Genomic DNA, 22,367 nt, shown 5'->3' with positions numbered 1-22,367 from the left:
CATAAGAGATCTCATAGTGGCACACTCTTGCATCACTTGAGACCTACAAAAATAGCATTGCATCCTATTTTTACCAGTCTAGGTCAAATCCATGAGAACTCACATCACAGATTTAATGCTTCAGCCAAGAATAGTACATTTCTTTCCACAAGTAACCTGGCAAGTTCCAAAAAGATCCCTCAGTGACTATGTTCAATTAATTATGGAGCACACAGGGAATTGGAAATTAAAAGAAGTGTGAATGGAGGCTCTGTGAATCTCATTTTGTCTTATAAGTGCTTGTAATCTGACTATCTCATAGGAATTTTAGGAAACATAATTCTTATAAAGCCCTTTAAGTTCTTGAGGGAAAACTGTAGACTAAGAGGTTACTAGTTTGTACTGTACTGTCCTGTTTATCCAGGTTATGATCAGGCATATTTGTCTAATCATTATATGTGTTTCTTTGAACTCTTTTTAAAGTTTACCTTATGGTAATGTCAGGAATAATTACACAACTTTAAAGTTCACCTATTTTGCTTTTTCTCAGAAATGTTTTTCCTTCCTCTCAGGTAATAAATATACTCTAGAGACTAGACCAAACCAAGAAGGCATTGATGTAAGACAAGAGCTGCTGAAATTCCATTCTACTTATTATTCATCCAACTTGATGGCTATTTGTGTTTTGGGTCGAGGTAAGAAGCCTTAAAATTGTCTCATAGAATTGGATAATCTGGGTTTTACATTTTGGCTTTTACAGAGTATTGGAAGAATGATATAAGATATTTCATCTACTCAGAGGCTTTTTAAAAAACAAAAAAAACACCAAAAAAACGCTGCACCCACAGCGTATGGAAGTCCCCAAGCTAGGGATCAAATTGGAGCTGCAGCTTCCAGCCTACGCCACAGCCACAGCAACACCAAATCCAAGCTACATCTTCAACCCACACTGTGGTTCATTGGCAGCACCAGATATTTAACCCACTGAATGGGGCCGGGGATTGAACGCTCATCCTCATGGATATTAGGTTTGTTATCACTGAGCCACAATAGGAACTCCCTTAAATTTTTGTCTTTCTTTCCTTTTTTTTTTCCCCACTCAAAATCTTTTGAAAATGATCTCCTTGTTGGAGAATATATGGAGGGGAATTTTGTTTTTAACTCACTGTGTTCTAAAACAAAGCCTACCTAGGCTGGTGTTCCCTTGGTGGCTCAGTGGATTAAGGATCCGGCATTGTCACTGCCGTGGCTCAGGTCACTGCCGTGGTGAGGGTTCAGTCCCTGGCCTGGTAACTTACACATGCCGTGGACACAGCCAGAAAACAAAAACAAAAACCCAAACAAACAAAAAATATCTGTATCATTTCAATAAGCACTTATTGGGCAAGTAACAGTGACAACAAATGACTCAGACATGAGCCCTGCCCTCAGCGTTCTTAGTGGAAGAGTCGGGAGGATCTAAAAGAAACAAAGAGTGTCTTTGTTTCAGTTCCCTCTCTCAGTGTGACTGACCTATGTTCAGCTCAGTGGATTGGATGGCAGGTCTGGAAGAGGGGTCCTTACAGTACAGTGATGTGCGGAGGAAGTGGGCTCTCTTAGAGGATTAATGGATAATCCTCTCCTTCTTCTAGGAGGAGGGGAGAGGAAGAATAACCATGTGGAAGGATCTCTGTCACAAAGAGACAAAAAAGTTTTTCTCTGTTCTCCCATGAGGCCATCCCTCTAGTTGTGGCAGCACCAGTTACCTGGACACTTGACAAATAGGTAACTGTCAAGTAGAGACCCTAGGATTGCCAAGTCCCGGTGATGTAAAGATGAATGGGACTCTGTTCCCTGATCTCTGTAGCTCACAGCTAAGCGGTGAAGACAGACGGTGCATTATCAAACAGCAGCCTTACCTTTAAAAAGCTGCAGTGTGAATTTGTGCTTTTAGGGTAGAAATACTCAAAAAGGAAAGGCATACTTGGTAGAACCTTCCTCTAAAGGGTCTTGCTGTCATCAGCACTTCAGGTGGACGAATCATCATTGACCACCCACCTGTTTCCCGTTGCATGTCCCCTCTGTGTCTTTTATGTCAGATGTCTCTCGCTCCAAATGCATCTGCTTCATTCCTCAGTTCACTGTCATATAACAAGCAGCTATGGGTTGGTCTTTTATTTGGCTCTGGACATCTTGGGGTCCTTCCAAGAAACTGAAGTAAAAATACATATGTTTTGCTCAGTGGATTAAGGATCTGGTGTTGCTGCAAGCCACGAGGTAGGTCGCAGATATGGCTAGGATCCTGAGCTGCTGTGGTGTAGGTCAGCAGCTGCAGCTCCAATTTGACCCCTAGCCTGGGAACTTCCACATGCCACAGGTGTGGCCCTAAAAAGAATAAAGGAAAAGAAAAGTACATGTTTTATAAATAAAGTGCACATGCCCACAGGCTTAAGCCTAAAAGAGAATTTCTTACTTTATCTGGACAATTCTCACATGATTAAGTGTTTTTAGGGAGTTTATGGAGAAGTTCAAAATGGGTCGTAGAATATCAAGGAAAATTTCTTATTTGATTCAAATGCTTCCTGACAGTAACAAGTGATGAATGTTTATACCATTTATAAATAACCTATTTTTGAGGAGATAGAGTCAAAGTGAGTAGTTGTCTTGTTTATAAAAAGATAACCTTGTCTACTATTTCCTTTAGAATAGTAGTAGTATATGTGCACAGAAAAAAAATTATCCCACAAAGAAAGTATTAAATGGAAATCAGTTTCTTCTTTATCCCATCTTATGACCTATATGCCCTCTTCTCAGAGATAGTCACCGTAGATGATTTTTTGTTATACTTCCAAAAGTAGAATTTTATTAATATACTTGTATTTTTGTATCTGTTAAAATAATTAAATGAGATTATACTACATGGCAATAAAATCTGCACTTTTCACTTACTAGAGCTTTGAGAGTTTTTTGTATCAGGAGATAAAGATTTCTCTCTCATTACTGCCTGCATAAAATTCCATTGTACAGATGTTTCATAACATGCACACACTGGTAGATGTTTAGGTCACTTCCGGTTTTTGTTATTGTTTATAATGGTGCTGAGTGAACGTCTTACACATAGCTTTATAAACTTTTGCAAATGTAGCTCTATAAAAAATATAGATAGGCAATAACATGGAACTTCACTTAAGTGACTTTAACTTTATTAGTAATCTTTGTGTGACTTTGGCATAATATGGTACAGAATCATATAATGTTAGACCTTGGAAGAGACTTGTGATCAACCTACCCAACTTTGATATTTTATAGAACCTAGAGTGGTTAATCGTTTTGTCCAGATAGTTTTTTGACGTAATTGATGGGTAAAGTTGGGTTAGTACTAAAGTCCTCTGATATCCTGATTCAGAATTCTTCTCACCATTTTATACTATTCCCCTGCAAAATCAGTTACTTACAAACTGTCAGTTTATTTGACTTTTAACAGTGGGTTTAGACTGTATCTATTTATAAAGTGAATGTTATAATCTGTTAGCTAGTGGTTTAGTACATGCCTGTTGGGAATCGTAGATAAATACAAGATAATATTGTAAAACACTTTTTTAAACTATAAAGAGGCAGACGTGTGAGGTATAATCATTATCAGTGCTGCATAGCTTCAGAAGTTTATACAGGTATCATTAGGATTTAACTGAATGCTTCAACTTTATCAGATGAAGTGTTTTTTAAAAATCCTAGGTTTTTCCTTTTTATAGTCCTGAGATTTTGCAGGAGATCCTGAGGGGCTCCCCCCCTCCCCTCGCTTTATTGAGATGTATTTAAAATATAACATTGTATAAATTTAAGGTATATAACATAGTGATTTAATAGGTATATATGATCCAAAGATTTTAAATACTACCCATCATGTGTTATGATTAAAGTTCTTTTTCCATTGTCTGTTTTTTCTTGTTTGTAGAATCTTTAGACGACTTGACTAATCTGGTCGTAAAGTTATTTTCTGAAGTAGAGAACAAAAATGTCCCATTGCCAGAATTTCCTGAACATCCTTTCCAAGAAGAACATCTTAGAGTAAGTGCATGCATTTCTAGTATTTTTTTCTTTTTTAAATTTATAGACATAATATATACCTAGTTGATCAAAGAGTACATAAAAATTTTTTGGAGGTTTCATTATTTATAGTGTTTAATATTAATCTAGATAGTCAAATCAATTTCACATTTCTGATCTTTGCATGCTGAAAGTGGTTTTGGTATCTATAACCTTGGCAGACTGTAGAAGCTATTACCTAGTGCCAAAGGCAAACATCCAAAAGTATTTAGCTACATGGTGCAGGGGACCAAATGTGGCCTGCATACGAACTGTAATGAAATCCCACCACGAAGGAATCTGGGTCATTTATTTCTTTGTGGTCAGTATGATTTTCTCTGGGAATTGGTTCTTTCCTGAATTTGAGATTCTTTTGTGAAAATCAGTATTCTTCATAGTTTGTAAATATTTTTATTCAGTAGGAGTTATATATAGCTAATCTTTTGTAATCTGTTTGCTTGTTTTCCCTAGCAACTTTACAAAATAGTACCCATTAAGGATATTAGGAATCTTTATGTGACATTTCCCATACCTGACCTTCAGAAATACTACAAATCAAATCCTGGTCATTATCTTGGTCATCTCATTGGGCATGAAGGCCCTGGGAGTCTGTTATCAGAACTTAAATCAAAGGGTGAGTTTTTTGGGCACCAGCTTCTGAGGGTAGCCCCCCAATTCCAACATGGTTTTTTATTACTCTGGCTCTCATTTCTCAATATTTTTCTGAGAAGGAATATTTTCAGATGAGACTGTTGAGGGTTTAGTAGAGAGTGAGGTGGTGGGTGTTAACGTGCTTGTTTTTTTCTGCTATGGGTTTTTTTTTGTTTTTTTTTTTTGTATTTTTCCTATAGTTTGTTTTACCCTTTAGTATTGAGCAGTGAAGTTTAGATATTTCAAAAGGGATAGTGGTGCATGTTTTAAATAAGATCGAGGTTTAAAAAAGTAAAAGTTCACATTGGATATTCTTTACTGTCTCTGTGAAATGTCAGCACACATTATGTCTCTCTGCTCTTATCCATCAAACCGAAGGGTGTTCTAGGATCAGTTGATAGATGATTTCCAAGACCCCTCTCAAGTCACACTCTGTTTTTATGTAACACTTAAGCACAGTAGTCCACTCTTGATTTGGGAAATGATTTATAAAGTCCCAGAGAAAGCTCCCAACCCCAGTTCTGAAATTGCTTTTCTGAACTGAATTTTTTTCAGTCTTTTCTGCAAGAGGTACATTCTGATCTCTTGGGATCATATAGAATAAATTTCTTAAAATTATTTATCTTAAAAGAAGAGACACATGTAATCATACTGATTTCCTTTGAATGTTACAGGCTGGGTAAATACTCTTGTTGGTGGGCAAAAGGAAGGAGCCCGAGGTTTTATGTTTTTTATCATTAATGTGGACCTGACTGAGGAAGGATTGTGTAAGTATTGACCTTTTTGTTTTTGAATAAAAAATTTATTTCTTATGATTTACTTTTATTAATTTATGCTGTGGATCTCTTTTTGTTGTTGTGTTGTTGTTGTAAAGCTATAAACACTTTATTTCATACCATTTTATCCAGTATTTTTTCATATGTAACTTGGATGATTTTTCCCTCCTTATCATCTGATTTATAGTGTACTTATAAAATGTATATTTGTCTTTTATTGCTCATTTACTGCCCCAAAGCCCCTTCTGTCACATATCTCAGATCCTGGAGGGCCATGTGTGTGGGACCCTAAAACCAATCTCAGGGAAGGGAGAACCCCATTTCTAAAAGGGACCATCTTCTACTTAGCTGAGTTACCTTAGGATCAAACTCATTGCTTTGAAGGATTTGAGAACTAAATGATTTTTAAGTGTGCCCCTTTTTTTCCAGTACATGTTGAAGATATAATTTTGCACATGTTTCAATATATTCAGAAGTTACGTGCAGAAGGACCTCAAGAATGGGTTTTCCAAGAGTGCAAGGTACTTTTGTTTCACCAAAATTTTTCTTAAGGAAACTTTTCAAGAAACAAATATACGTGAATTAGTTTAAATTTAAGGCCCAGTGAAACTTTTATTTTTTTTCCTCCTAAGCTCTGAAACTTTGCAATGCATAGCAGCTTTAATTAAGGCTTAGTTGTACTAGTCTCTTTGGCTACGTGGGGTACAATTAAGAGTTAAGGCATCATGTATCCTTTTTTAAGAGGAAAAGGAAAGAAATCAGACGAAAGCCAGCAGTTTCTTGAGCTTTTATCTACCAAGGCTTACTTTATTCTCTACCTGAAGCTTATGTGAGCTATGTAATCTTCAGATCTGATGATAAAAATTGTAGCAAACTCTCCAAGTTCCCATCATGGCTCAGTGGTAACAAACCAGACTAGCATCTCTGAGGATGCAGATTTGGTCCCTGGCCTTGCTCAGTGGATTAAGAATCTGGCGTTGCTTCGATCTAAGGTGTAGGTTGCAGACATGGCTCGTATCTGGTGTTGTTGTGGCTGTGATGTGGACCAGCAGCTGCAGCTCTGATTGAACCCCTAGCCTGGAAACTTCAATTATGCCAAGGGTGTGGCCCTAAAAAAGCAAGAAAAAAAAATGTAGGAAACTCTCCAATAGTGAATCATTTTATATATGATTTTGTTCTTAAAAATGATTTTATTGTTTTCTGTTTGGAAAAGCATGGCTCTTTTTTTTTTTTTTTTTTTTGGTATTTGTCTTTTTTAAGTTTTTGGAGACTTCTTTTAAAAGGTTTTTTAAAATACGTACTTTATATTTAAGGCTTATCAAAACAAAATGAATTTTAACATGAGACATCCTCTTTACCTAGATAAAAGTTTAAAGGTATAATCTCTGCTTGTAAAACTTAGGACAATAACTTCTAATCAGAATGCAGTTCTTTGAAAAGGTCAACAGAGTCATCGTCTGTGCAGCTGTTAGATCTCACAAAGTTCCTGCACAGTTTTCCTAATTCTTTGACTAATAGTTGCTACCATTTAGGTTATAGAATCATAGTTTTTGTTTGTTCTTTTCGTTTGTGTTCTATACACTTCTAAATTAAGCATAACCATTTTTTCCCAGAAATTGTAATAGTTAATATGGAGTAGAAAGTCTATAGTGCAATCCAAACTCCCTTCAAAAAAAAGTATTTCTAAATATTAGAGGACTTAGGTCTAATTGGATTAACTTTTCATTTTAGGACTTGAATGCTGTTGCTTTTAGGTTTAAAGACAAAGAGAGGCCACGAGGTTATACCTCTAAGATTGCAGGAATATTGCATGTAAGTTTATTGTTATTTTACTGTATACATTGACAATCCTGTATATATTTGCAGTCCTCTGTTGAAGCTGCTTCCTAAGACTTTAGACTTTGTAGTCAGGCAAACTTTGATGTGAAGATATGCTTAAAATATTAATTTTCATCATGCTAAAAACCATCCTCTGTAATATTTTCATTTCATTCATTTTGCTCATTGGATTTAAATATTTTTCAATTTACAGTGCACTAGGTGCTACTTATGTGAAAGCTATGGCTCATCCTCCATTTCCATTGCTGCCACGCTAGTATGAGCTACCATCATGTCTTGCCTGGGGCACCATCAAAGTGGTCCTCATCTGGGTTCCCTGTTTGCCTTCTTCTCTCCAAACACTGTTTATTTTTCCAGCCTCAGTGATCTTTTGAAAACCAAAGCCAGATTGTTTCAGTCCTCTGTGTCAAGGCTTTAGTGGTTTTTCATCAGAGTTGGAACAAATCTAAATTTTCACCTTGACCTAAAAGGCGATCTGGCTCCAGCCTGTCTCTTTGCCTATATTCTGTCTGCTCCCCATCCCACCTCTCTCATTCCCATTCCACTCCAGCCACACTGGGCTATCTGCCTAATCTTCAAGCATCATCTTTATTAGTCCCTCTTAGGGCCCTTACATTTGCCGTTTTCTCTTCCTGGAACACTCTGGTCTTTGCATGGCCAAGTTCTTCTTATCATTTGGGTCTCCACTCAAGATGTTTCTCCCTCAGAGAGATCTTCCCTGACCTCCCAGTCATGACCCTGTCCCTTTTTGTATTTTCTTCGTAGCCCCTATCACTATAATGACAGTATTTGTTGGTTTATTGTCCACCTCCCTCCCAATTAGAGTATAAGCTTCTTAGAGAGCAGGGGCATCATCTCTCTTATCTAGCACTGTATCCACAGCAGCACCTAGAATAATGCTTGACACAGAATAGATGTTGATTACATGCTTGTTGAATGAATGAATAAATCTTTCTCAGTAAGTTGCTCTTACTAAAAAGCATCTTCTGTGTTATTTGTCTTCACTAACTGAAAGTATAAGCCATCTCCCCCACAACTTTCTAAATGCTCATCTGATTTCATTCATAGAAATTTGAGTAGAAATTCTGTTCATTAAAATGTATATACTTTATATTAAGAATCCTATGGGTGTCAGCATTTAAGCATCAAATTTTCTTTACTAACAGGTACTCAGTTTTTAGCCAGAGGTATTACTTACATTTTTCCCTAGTAAAACATGATTTTGTTCTCTATAATGTAAGTATGTTTGGGATTTAACTGCAGAATCATCCAGCAATATGAAGTTGCTTCAAGTGTGGTAGGAAAGAGAAAAGAATCAGAAATTTTTCCAGTGGGGTAAAATTTAATTAAAGGAAGCAGGGGGTATAAATACAGGATTTAATGTGTTAGAGATCTGTTTGCTTTAGTAAGTTAGATTCTGTTGTAGCTTTGCACATTTTATTTATTTATTTATTTTCCTTTTAAAAAGTACTATCCCCTAGAAGAAGTGCTCACAGCTGAATATTTACTGGAAGAATTTAGACCTGATTTAATAGAGATGGTTCTCGATAAACTCAGACCAGAAAATGTTCGGTGAGTTGATCTTCAGATTTTACTGTTATATACTAAATTTTCAATATGGATTACAATCTGAAAATTTGAAATTGTGAATAAAATGCTTTTAAGCTTTTTATCAAGCATGATTATAAAAGTAGAGTAAGCGTAATGAGCCAGTGCCAAACTTAAACAGTCAGTACATGGCTGGTCTTTGTTATCTATGTTCACCCACCCCTCTTCACTCATGCGCCCTCTACTCTAGATTATTTTAAGTCAGTATCGCTAAAACATAAAGATTCTCTTTCAAAATTTCATTATGAATAAAATATAATAGATCATTTAACATGGCATCATCCTAAGTCAGACGCCCAAAGTGTCAGCTGTTCTGTTTGTTTCTGTTTGTTTGTTTTCACGTATCTGGTTTTATGAGCAAGTGAGGATAGCCTCTTTTTTTTTTTTTTTTTTGAGTGAAAGTAAGGATTATATTCTCAGAATGCTTCTGACAGACCAGTGGTTAACCAGGGGATCCAATGTTGGAGGAGCTCTTACAGTAACAAGTATTCCTGGTAGGGAAAGATCAGCCCTAAAGAGCTTATGAGCTACCACATGGTATTTCTGCCTTAAAATTGAATTTCATCTGTATTTCCTTAAGTCATGAATAGAAGGAACACAGTTCATTGGCACATATATTGCGTTTTGAGTTTTTCTTCTCTTTTGAGCACATATTTCCAAGATTTTCCTGGGAACTTGGTTACCAAGTAAATATGTTCTTTGGAACAGTCATTTTATGAATAAAATCAACAATCTGGTAAAAAGATTTATTTTTTTTGAAGAGAAAATCCTCTAACAGAATTAGTCTATCAAAGTTGTTTTCCTGACATATACTAACAGTAAACAATAGGAAAATTAAAAGAAATATTATTGGTAGTCACACAAATCTATGCATATGATGATAAAATGACATAAAACTCTACATACACATTGTACCAACATGAATTTCCTAGTTTTTTTAATTAAAAAAATTAAAATATAGTTGATTTACCATGCTGTGCCAGTTTCTGCTGTACAGCAAAGTGACTCAGTTATACATATGTATACATTTTTAAAATATTCTTTTTAAATGGCCACACCCACAGCATATGGAAGTTCCCAGGTCAGGGATTGAATCTGAGCTGCAGCTGCAACCTACCCTGCGGTTGTGGTAGCACCAGATTCTTCAACCCACTGTGCTGGATCAAGGATTGAACCCACTCCTCTGCGGCAACCTAAGCTGCTTCAGTTGGTTTCTTAATGTACTGCACCACAATAGGAACTCCTTTATATTCTTTTCCATTGTGGTCTGCCCCAGGAAATTTGATATAGTTCCCTGTGCTGTATAGAGTAGGATCTTGTTTATGTATTCTAAATGTAATGGTTTGCATCTACCAACCCCAAATTCCCAGTCCATCCCACTCCCTCCCCCAAGCCCCTTAACAACCACAAGTCTGTTCTCTAGTCTGTGAGTCTGTTTCTGTTTTGTAGATAGGTTCATTTGTGCCATATTTTAGATTCCACGTATAAATGATACACTATGGTATTTATCTTTCTCTGACTCTTAGTATGAGAATCTCTAGTTGCATCCTTGTTGCTATGAATGGCATTATTTTGTCCTTTTTTTATAGCTGAGTAGTATTTCATTGTATATATGTACCACATCTTCTTAATCCATTCCTCTGATGATGGACATTTAGTTTGTTCCCATGTCTTGGCTATTGTGAATAATGCTGCTATGAACATAGAGATGCTTGTACCTTTTTGAATTATAGTTTTTTCTGGATCTATGCCCAAGAATAGGATTGCTGAGGAACTTCCATACTATGCTATTTGCTGACTTGTTAATGACGGTCATTCTGACTGACATGAGGTGGTGCCTCATTGTAGTCTTGATTTGCATTTCTCTGATAATTAGTGATGTTGGGCCTCTTTTCATGTGCCTCTTGGCCATCTGTATATCTTCTTTGGAGAATGTCTATCTAGGTCTGCCCATTTTTCAATTGGATAGATTTTTTTTGTTGTTGTTTGTATATTTTGGAGATTAAGCCCTTGTCAGTTGCATTGTTTGCAGCTATTTTCTTTCATTCCATAAGTTGTCTTTTCTTTTCTTTTTTTTTTTTTTTTTTTGTCTTTTTGTCTTTTTGCCATTTCTTGGGCCGCTTCTGTGGCATATGGAGGTTCCCAGGCTAGGGGTCAAATTGGAGCTGTAGCACCTGGTCTATGCCAGAGCCACAGCAACTTGGGATCCCAGCCACGTCTGCAACCTACACCACAGCTCACGGCAACGCCGGATCGTTAACCCACTGAGCAAGGGCAGGGATCGAACCCGCAACCTCATGGTTCCTAGTTGGATTCGTTAACCACTGTGCCTCAACGGGAACTCCGTCTTTTCTTTTTTTTTTATGGTTTCCTTTGCTGTGCCAATTTTCTAGTTTTGATACTGTATTATAATTGTGTACGATGTAGCCATTGAGGGAAACTGAATGAACTGTACTATTTTTGCAACTTCTTAACTACAGGAATCTATAATTATTTCAAAAAAAATTTTTAGAAATTATTTACAATAGCAACAAAAACAAAATATTTAGGAATGAATTTAATCAAAGATAAACAAGACATCTACACTGAAAAAAAATGACAAAACAGTGCCAGGAAGTATTAAAGACCATGTTTATAAATTAAGAGACTTGTTATTATTAAAATGTACGATATCTCCATTTTGATTCACAGACTCAGTGTAATCACAATCAGAATCCCAGTAGGCTTTTTTTTTTCTTTAAGAAGTTGGTAAGCTGATTCAGAAATTCGTGTGGATCTATAAAGGACCTAGATTACCTGGAACACTCTTGTACAAAGAATCAAAGAACTCAGCTGCCAGATTTGAAAACTTACTATAAAGCTACAGCACTTAAGACATCATAGTATTGGCATAAAGACAGAGAAATCATTAAAATATAACAGAGTTTAGAAATAGGCCCACACATATATGAGCAATTGATTTCTCTTTTATTGTGGTAAAAAAAAAACCACATAAATTTATCCTAAGTATTTTTATCTAAACAACCATTTTAAGTGTACAATTCAGTAGTTTTAAGTATATTTGTGTTGTTGTAAAATAGATCTCCAGAACTTTTACATTTTCCAAAACTGAAACTATGGCCATTAAACAACTCCTCTTACCCTTCTACCCCACCAGGTAATCACTGTACTTTGTATTAATTTGACCACTTAGATATCTAATGTTTATGGACTTAATGTTTATAAACCTGTCTTTATTTCACTTAGCATAACATCCATAAGGTTCATCTAGGTTGTAGGATATGACAGGATTTCCTTCTTTTTTAATTCTGAATAGTATATTCCATAGTATGTATACATCACATTTTTTCTATCCATTCATCATTAGTCAGTTGATTTTCTGACAAAACACAAACCTAATTAAATCAAGGGAGGAAAGTCTTTTCAACAAATGGTGCTCTTTTGCCTGCCATGTATCTTATGGAAAAAGGCTAAACTTGACCTTTACTGAACATTCACAGAAATTAATTAGAGATAGATCATAAGTCTAAGTATAAAAGCTGAACCAAGAAAACTTTTGGAAGAAAATATAGTTTGAAAATATCTTTAAAACCCTTAAGATAAGCAAAGATTTTCCAGAGCGTGCAAAGCAGTGTCCATTAATGAACAGCCATGGATAAATTGGACTTCATCAGGGTTAAGAACTTCTGTTCATAAGGTGATTTATACATTTGCTTACATGATTAAAATACGTGGAAGAAAAACAGAACAAACTAAATCATTTTAGGTAAGTAAAATAGTTTAAACGTTTCTGTTTTCTAAACACTTTTTAAGATTTCTCCCAGTGACTGGTTGTGTAGTTTTGCCACCTGCTAGTCATGCTATCTTGAAAGATCACTTTTTTTCCTTCAACCAGTGTTTATTGAATAACTAATGTGAAACCTCAGAGGTCATTATCCTACAAAGGGGAATGTGTGGAAAGTTAACTTTAATAATGTCATGGAAGTGGGATCAAATGGCAGAGGAGCAAGATGTGCTGCTCACCTTCTCCCACAAATACATCAAAAACAAACAAACAAACAAAAACCTGCAACTGCATGTAGAACAATTGGCACAGAATATCGACTGAATGCTGATGGAAGACCTTAAACCTCCAAAAAGGGCAAGAAACCCTAACTAGGGTTAGAAACATAACTGGGCAGAACAAATGGAAAAAAAAAAGAGGAGAAGAAAAAGGAATCAGGACAGGACCAGTAATCCTGAGAGGGAGCGGTGAAAGAGGAAAGGAACCTGCACCCTGCCACCTAACTGACAGAGAGATCAGCCCTGACAAAGAGGGATCCTCAGAGCATCGGAGAAAAGCGCAGCAGCCAGACTGAGGAGGGCAAAGCAGAAAAAATGCTGCAAGATCATCAGTGTTGTCACCCCCAGACACCACAGCCTGAGATGCTTGGGCGGGGGCTGGGCGCTGAGACTTAGACTCTGGAGGTCAGTTTCAGGAAGAGGAATAGGTTGGCTGCATGAAGACAGCCTGAGGGGCTAGGGAGTGGCGTGCCCTGCACTGAGGAACAGAGTGCTGTAGCTGAGGGAGCACAAGAGGAGGCCTAGGCCCACAGGAGAAACAGGGCACCATTGTTGGGAAGGGCAAGAGGAGGAGGGGTGGGACCACCATAGGAATCTTTCTCTGCACACACGAGGGCTCTGGGACAGTGGAGTGCCTCTTGCGCAGGTTGTTGAGGCAAACTGCTGCAGCCGTCTCAGACTCCAGAGGTGGGCACAGCCTGCCATCATTAGGGGTCCATCAATAGGCACCACCTGCAGCCCCAGTCACCTCAGGGGTCACCAGCTAGGAGGGCACTGCAACCGAGAGCCACCCATTGCCCTCACTCCCCTGGGAGCCCATAGGCTCTACTGTTGCCACTGCCAAGGTCTCTGGGTGCCGCCTATACCTCATTGAGGGACACTGTCATTTCCCAGGGCCCTGCAACTAGGAGCACCCTGTACCACCTTCCCTCAGGTCCTCACCACTGTCAGTAGTCCAGCAATTGGGCACTGGCTACAGGCACTGTCCATTGACTCCATCTTCCTGGAAGCAACTGCAGGCTATACACTGGCATACCCCTTATCAAGGGGATAATAGCCTGCACACACTGAGGAAGCATCCAAACCAAAAACAGCCCTCATGCAAAAAAAAAAAAAAAAAAAAAAACCTCACAAGCTTCCCAGGGGCACTCCTCCCATTTAAATACCCCTCCAAGACTATAGGAGTTGTTTTGGCCATACTACCCAAAGCTGTCTACAGATTTAATGAGATCCCTATCAAACTACCCATGTCATTTTTCACAGAACTAGAACAAACAATCCAAAAATTTATATGGAACCATAAAAGACCCAGAGCAATCCTAAGGGCAAAAAACCAGGCAGGGGGTATAATTCTCCCAGACTTCAGACAATGTTACAAAGCTACAGTCATCAAGACAGTGTGGAACCAGTACAAAAACAAACGTGGACCACTGGAACAGAGTAGAGAGCCCATAAATAAACCCAGATACGTATGGTCAATTAATCTTTGACAAAGGAGGCAAGAATATAAAATGGGAACAAGAGAGTCTCTTCAGGAAGAGGTACTGGGAAAACTGGACAGCTGCATATAAATCAGTGAAACTAGAACACAGCCTTACACCATGCACAAAAATAAACTCAAAATGACTTAAAGACTTATTAAGACAAGACATCATAAAACTCTGAAAGAGGACATAGGCAAAACAAACAACTCATACAACAGTACAAAACAAACAACCCAATTGAAAAATGGGCAGAATGCTTAAATAGACATTTCTCTGAAGAAGACATACAGATGGCCAGCAGGCACATAAAAAGATGTTCAGCTTCACTAATTGTTACAGAAATACAAATAAAAACTATAACGAGGTACCACCTCATACCAGTCACAATAGCTATCGTTGATAAGACTACAGATAACAAATACTAGAGAGTGTGTGGAGAAAAGGGAACCTCCTACACTGTTGGTGGGAATGTAAGTTGGTACAACTACTATGGAAAACAATATGGTGGTTCCTTAGAAAACTAAAAATAGAACTACTATATGATCCAGCAGTCCTACTCCTGGACATATTATATATCCAGACAAAACTTTCATTCAAAAAGATAACATGCACTTCTGTGTTGATTGCAGCGTTATTCACAATAGCCAATGCATGAAAACAACCTAAACGTTCATCAACAGATGAATGGATTAAGACGTGATACACACAATGGAATACTACTTAGTTGTAAAAAAGAGCAAAATAATTCCATTTGCAGTAGCATAGATGGTACTAGAGATACTCATACTAAGTGAAGAAAGTCAAAGAAAGACAAATACCATATAATGTCACTTACTTGTGGAATCTAAAATATGGCACAGATGAACCTATCTATAGAACAGAAATAGTCTCACAGATGTGGACCGAAGACTTGTGGTTGCTAAGGAGGAGGGAGTGGGATGGACTGGGAGTTTGCATTTAGAAAGGATATAGCACAGGGAACTATAACCAATCATTTGTAATAGAACATGATGGAAGATAATGTGAGAAGAATGTGTATATATGTATGACTTGGTCACTTTGCTGTATAGCAGAAATTGACAGAACATTGTAAATCAACTATAATAAATTTTATCATTTAGTTACCTTCAAAATTGGAGTTCCACCTGTAGCTCAGCGGTAATGAACCCAGTTAGTATCTGTGAGGGCTCGGGTTTGATCCCTGGCTTCCCTTAGTGGATTGAGGATCCGGTGTTTCTGTGAGCTGTGGTGTAGGCCAGCAGCTACAGCTCCTATTTGACCTCTGTCTAGCCTGGGAACTTCTGTATGCTACAGATGTGGCCCTACAAAGACCAAAAAAAAAAAAAAAAAAAAAATCCTTGAAAATTGCCCATCTGCAAAGTGCAGTAGTATGTTATCTTTCTGTGTGATGCAAAATGATTTAACAAAGTGGAAAATTGTTGTACAAATATGAGGTATTTAAGACTATGTCATATAATTAGGATGTGCTTTTTTTGCAAGAAAAATCAGAATTTAAATTACGTGTATATATTTTTGCAGCCCTAGATATAGTTATTTGACCCCACAACATTATAGGAGTGAATTTGCAGGAGCATGCATTTTTCTTTTGTTTAAATTGCCTGTTTCTAATTCCATATCTTATTCTGTTAGGATTGAGAACCTCTTTTTTCTCTCTACCCTCACCTTGAAAGAAAAAGCACTTTATTATAGGATTGATTTCTGTGGCTGTTATAACTGTAACTGCAGTCAGTGACATAGTGCAGAACAACCTGGGACAATAATGCCAGCTGCCAGGCCAGACTGAGATTGCTTGAGGGTAAGATTCTTGTCTTTAATACCCACTGAGACAAGTTTAACATTGCAACCAGGTAGGAAAATTAACAGCAAAATCCTTCAGAAGGAATGGAACCTTAAGGGTCATTTAATCCACCCTCCTTCAAGTATGTATCTCTTCTGCAATGTCTGTCTCTAACAAGTAGTTAACAGCTTTAGCTTAAATTCCTTCAAGGATGGGACACTCATTAAATACCAAGGTAACCAATTCCATTTTTTTCCAGTCCTACTTACTAGAGAGTCCTTTGAATGTTGACATTTGATTTACCTTTTCAGATGTTTACCTGTTACTTCTCCATCATCATCATCACCCACCTTCTTTGATCCTATCATTTGATGCCCGTTTTACCATTTTCAACTTAAAAGTACAGCTATACATTCCTTGCTTAAGTCATGAATAAGCCTGTCCATTTGGGAGAAGTAATTCTTGGTGAATCCAAGTAGGTCCCAGTGATAACTGTCTCTTGTCCAAATGTTTGACAGTCTGACAGTTGACTATAGAATTTTGTCAGGAGGTCTGTGCCTAATCCACTTATTTATGATTTTTAGGCTATGTCCCTTTTCCTCTCTGAACATCAGAGCCTTTGTCATCTTCAATCTTCTGCCTCTTTCCCTGTCATGTGTTACCTCTAAAAGGTGATGAGCAATGATCCTTTGGATTTGTGAGTTGCCTGAGCATCAGAATGTGACTCATCTATGTTGGAGATGTGAGTTCATTTGAGTCACCTGGCTCACTCATTCAGCAATCCTAGACTTCAACTCCTTTTTTTCAGTTTTTCCATTATTTGGTCCACTTTGCAGTTTAAAGACCTGTGTTTCTTTTTCGGCTACCTGTGGCATATGGAGTTCCCGGGTCAGGGATCAGATCCAAGCTGTAGTTGCAACCTAAGCTGCAGCTTCGGCAACTCGAGATCCTTATCCTGCTGTCCCAGGCCAGGGATCAAATCTGTGTCCCAGGGCCCCAGACACTGCAAATCCTGTTGCGCCACAGCAGGAGCTCCTAAAGACCTGTGTTTCTCTCAAAGACAATGTGAAGAAGAGATCATTAGTCCTGTCATCTACTAACATGGGATCAGCATATCACATTTGCTTTAGGTCGTGTGTCCCATTAGATTATGAGTTCCAGGTAGGAACTGTATTTTATCTTTCCCAGAATTCAAGCTAGTAAGGGATCAGTAAAAGTTGAATGAATTCTCTAAACTTTTAGTCTAACTTTTCTTAATTCCTTCTTATTTTAAGAACCCTCAACCCTTTTTATTTCTTGGTCTTTTTATGGCCGCACTCCTGGCATATGGAAGTTGCCAGGCTAAGGAGTTAAACGGAGCTGTTGCTGCCAGCTATGCCACGGCCACAGCAACACCAGATCCAAGCCACGTCTGTGACCTGCACCACAGCTCATGGTAATGCCAGATCCTTAACCCACTGAGCAAGGCCAGGAATCGAACCTGCATCCTCATGGATACTAGTTGGATTTGTTACTGATGAGCCACGACAGGAACTCCAAGAAACTCTTCTTAAAAATGTTTTTTTAAAAGCACTTTTATGACCCTCAATTTCTTTAGCACTTTTGCCTTCTCATCACTATTCTTTAAGTTTGATTTTGAGTCTCATCAACAGATTTTTTGTACCTTCTTTCTTTTTCTGTGTGTACCTTTTAAAATACGATATGGTACCATGATATTTTGGAATTCTAGTAGAAAGGATGGAATTTAACTAACTCGAATTCCTATTTAAAAGGTAATGAAACTGAAGCCCAGAGAGTTGCCTAATTTAGATCCTAACCATGATTTTGGCAAGATCTCAAAGAAAACGAGTCATGGTATTGACGAGAATCCAAGTTTCTGATGGCCAGGTCTGTGCCCTTTCTGTTAGCTCTGTTTGCATTCATCACGATTACCTGTGAAACCTCTTCTCATTCTTGGCTGTCTTCCCTCTTTTCTCTCTCAGGGATTATTTGCAAAGGTCTTAGGAGAATTAATTCCTTGGGAACATACTGCCTTTTGACATATGTAGTGAGGATTATTTCTGAATGGGTCCCATCAGCAGCAGCAACTATTTCTTTTGGAACGTTTCTAAATGGCTGACTTGGAATCAACACTCAGCATTCATTATATCCCAGTGTTTCCTTTTCTTACTGTTGTAAGTTTTGGTATGAAGATAAAAGGTCATTTTCTCTCACATTTCTAAGGATCATGTCAGTACCATGTGAGTAGCCAATTCTTTGTGGATGGAATTAAAGAATAGCATTCACGGGAGTTCCCTTTGTGGTTCAGTGGTAACAAACCCAACTAGTATCCATGAGGATTCGGGTTCCATCTCTGGCCTCACTCAGTGGGATAAGGATCTGGCATTGCCATGAGCTGTGGTGTAGGTTGCACACGTGGCTCAGGTCCCTCATTGCTCTGGTTGTGGTATAGGCCAGCAGCTGCAGCTCCAACTTAACCCCTAGCCTTGGAACTTCCATGTGCCTCAGGTGGGACCTTAAAAAAAAAAAAAAAAGCATTCATACGCACACACACTTAAGAAAAAACTCAACAAGACCGTATTGTTTTGGGTTTTTTTTTTTTTTTTTTTTAGCATAATTAGGTTTCTAGTAGTCTAAGATGCTGCAGTTTCTGTGCCAGTTTTTCTCAACTGTCTGCAGTGAAATAGCTTTCTGTGGTGTACTTTGATTATTGTGACCTCTTTTTTTCTCCCAATCAGATACTCTTGTGCTTCCACATTCTGGTTCATAGATTTCTGTATATGTTTGACATATGTCTACTCTGTCTTTTCTGTTATTCTCCCTTTATAATGTATTTGTTTTAAAATGCATACTCTTCCATTGTATTCCAGTTTTGAATTCCTCAGTGGTATAGTAACTCTTCTTGGTCTGCAAAAGTATCTCTTTTTCTTAGGCCAGTAATTGGCATTTGCCTGGTTTGAGGACCTTCATTTACCTACTTCATATCTACTTTCTTAAGTTAACATTGCAACTGTTATCCATACACTTTATTTTGGTATCTAACTGTCTAAATCCCTTAGGATTGTGCCTAATAAATCTCCTTTCTTTCCCCCTCTTTTTAACCTGAGCATTACTGGATGGCCTCCAGGTTCTGCTTCTTTCTGTGTCATATCATCATCCTCCAGAGCATTTGGCAACTCTCCCCAAGTTTTTTCAGTTTCTTTCTCAAAACCAGGTTTACAGTGTTCTTGTTCCAGAGAACAAGTCCACTGCCAAAATCTCAGTCTTCACGAGTTATAATCAGTCCTTTGCTCATTATTCTGATGCATGGATTGTCATTCAGGAAAAGCAGAGACGTTTATGTAACAGACTTTTCCAAAATCAAGCATCTCGTGGAATAGAAGATGGGAATACTACCTCTCTTGCACGTAATTCCACTTCATAATACAATTTTTCAGGTATCTCCTTGCAAATCTATCCATTCATTCTTTGAGAAGTCAGCAGGGGTGGAAGCAGTTTCGAGCACTGAGTCTTAACTGGCTCTGTCATGTATTGAATGAATGTCTTTAAGAAACATCACATACCCTTCATGTGGCTGGGTGAATTCTGTATACATTCTACACATACCCCTCATAAGGGATTCTCAAATTGCCAACATATATCACTTCTAGACAAGATAATGGGCTTCTTTCATCTCTTAAACTCTATGATTCTTCTGCATGTTTCTTATTCTTATTTAGCATGTTTTCCAGAACTGGTAGTGGTCAGTGGCAACTAGGTCAGATCAAGAACACCTTAAACTGGAAGGTTAGGAGTTCCCGTCATGGCGCAGTGGTTAACGAATCCGACTAGGAACCATGAGGTTGCAGGTTCGGTCCCTGCCCTTGCTCAGTGGGTTAACGATCCGGCGTTGCCGTGAGCTGTGGTGTAGGTTGCAGACGCGGCTCGGATCCTGCGTTGCTGTGGCTCTGGTGTAGGCCGGTAGCTACAGCTCGGATTCAACCCCTAGCCTGGGAACCTCCATATGCCGAGGGAGCGGCCCAAGAAATAGCAACAACAACAACAACAAAAAGACCAAAAAAAAAAAAAAAAACTGGAAGGTTAGTCATATTAATAGATGGGTGAGTCGGATTGCTTATGGCAGCTGTCCTAACGCAAGTGATAAAGCCAAGTCCAGTTAGTCAGGTAGAATATTTTATTTGATGAATAAGAAATAGATGGTGGTTCAGATAGGCATTGAAATTGGGGAGATCCAATGATAGGTGTTTGGAACATAGCGATTAGGATTCTGAAAGTGAATGGGAGTTTTGATGGCTAGTAGCAGGCTTTCAGCTGTGAGGCTGACATTCAGAGGCTAGTTTTCTGAATTGAGACATGACATAAAGAAGAAGTAAGACCAATAACAGGACTGACTGCATGACAAGACTTCCAAGCTATTGGCCTAGAACTCTATCCACAAGATTCAAAATAGGATTGGTCCCAGCCTGCACTCGAGTCCACTGGTCAGAGTGAAATGATTCCACTTTTGATAATTAAAAGGCAGCAGCAGCAGAAATGTCCCTGATGGTCCTCCACTGGAGTTCCACTGGCACAGAGCTTCTTTCATTCCTCGACCTATCTTTTGACATTATTTTACTTCTGCCTTCCCTTCCTGAACTTTTTTTTCCTTCTGCCTTCTTTTCTGTGCTGTTTCTACTCTCCCATCAGAAAAAGATAGAGATGATTTGCTTGGTCTTGTCCCCTTCTCCTCTAGCAGCAGGAAGGCCAGTGAACATGTAGTGCATACAGTTGATAGTAGTCTCTAGCAGAAAAAAAAAACAACAGAGTACAAACTTAGCAAGTAATAATGAAAGGTTTTTGGTTTGTTTATTTATTTATTTATTTTAATATCTGAATAAGCCAACAAGTTTTCTTAGCCATCCCTATAACCCTGGGCCTGAGCTGTTCCTGGGAAGGGTACTTTGTTTTGCTTTTTAAAGGCCTGTTTTTCTTTTTTCATTTTTTTAGCTTTTTTTTTTTTTTCTTTTCTTTTCTTTTTAGGGCTGCACCCGCAGCATATGGAGGTTCCCAGGTTAGGGGTCTTATTGGAGCTACAGCTGCTGACCTATCCCACAGCCACAGCAATGCAGAATCCAAGCCATGCCTGCGACCTACACCACAGCTCACAGCAATGCTGGATCCTTAACCCACTGAGCCAGGTCAGGGATCGAACCCACAACCTCATGGTTCCTAGTCAGATTCGATTCCACTATGCCACGACAGGAACTCCAAGGCCTATTTTCCAACTGACCTTATTTCATTTTTCCCCTAGCTGCTCTTCTTTTAACATTTTAGTCAGTAGCATTCATAACAAGAATATTTCCTGCAAGCAGTTTTTCACATTAAAAATGATGGGCTGTAACCAAAGGAGAACAGAGACTCTGATCAAAGACTTCTGTACATTTGTTGCCATTTCAGCTGAGCCTCATAGGACTTACTGGATCTTAGAGGCCTAACAACTTCTTGGATGTTATTTACATTTTTATGAGTCAGATTCTATAAATTTATATAAACAACATGAGTTTATAGGTTTTTTTCCATCTCTCTCTAGGGTTGCAATAGTTTCTAAATCTTTTGAAGGAAAAACTGATCGCACAGAAGAGTGGTACGGAACCCAGTACAAACAAGAAGCTATACCAGACGAAGTCATTAAGGTAGGGCTAACTCATCTATGAATACACCTGATGACTGAGGGACACACCAGAACATGAGTTCCCTCGATCCACCAATTCATGGCTCAGAATGTGGAGAGTGATAGCCCAGCGCTTCTGTACCATCCCAGGGGATGGGGAGAGCCGGATAGGTTTTGCATGAGGAAATGGCACTACACCCACCTCCTCATGTGTCTGTCAGATAGCAGGGCTAGAAAGCAGACTCCCAGCCTCATGTGGTCAAAGATCATTGAAGTTCAAGGTACACAGGGATACCAAGGCACCAAAACAGGCAGAAAGGGATAGCAGTAGAGGGCATGAAAGACAGGTGCACGGGCTTCCGAGAGCTCAAGATCTTGCTGTGCACACAGGCGGGGAGCAATTTCTGGGATTCATACTGTCTTCACTTTAGGGGAGGACTGTATTTTGTACCTCA

The 22,367-nt window shown here is 38.5% G+C and overlaps 1 protein-coding gene across 7 annotated transcripts in view; it reads left to right on the top strand.

The window, feature by feature from the left end:
* IDE (insulin degrading enzyme) overlaps positions 1 to 22,367 on the top strand; it is a 114,537-nt gene that overhangs the window by 60,115 nt on the left and 32,055 nt on the right. For all 7 annotated transcript variants that reach the window (XM_001925381.7, XM_005671285.3, XM_021074000.1 and 4 more), the window contains 8 exons: positions 552 to 674; positions 3,914 to 4,026; positions 4,516 to 4,678; positions 5,370 to 5,462; positions 5,901 to 5,992; positions 7,203 to 7,283; positions 8,779 to 8,882; positions 21,832 to 21,934. In XM_001925381.7, the coding sequence (XP_001925416.3) occupies positions 552 to 674; positions 3,914 to 4,026; positions 4,516 to 4,678; positions 5,370 to 5,462; positions 5,901 to 5,992; positions 7,203 to 7,283; positions 8,779 to 8,882; positions 21,832 to 21,934 (872 nt within the window). The remainder of the gene's footprint in view (positions 1 to 551; positions 675 to 3,913; positions 4,027 to 4,515; positions 4,679 to 5,369; positions 5,463 to 5,900; positions 5,993 to 7,202; positions 7,284 to 8,778; positions 8,883 to 21,831; positions 21,935 to 22,367) is intronic.

Source organism: Sus scrofa, chromosome 14, assembly GCF_000003025.6.
Source record: "Sus scrofa isolate TJ Tabasco breed Duroc chromosome 14, Sscrofa11.1, whole genome shotgun sequence".
Taxonomy (NCBI): Eukaryota; Metazoa; Chordata; class Mammalia; order Artiodactyla; family Suidae; genus Sus; species Sus scrofa.
The sequence above is the reverse complement of the archived record's forward strand: the minus strand, read 5'-3'. Positions and strand labels throughout refer to the sequence as shown.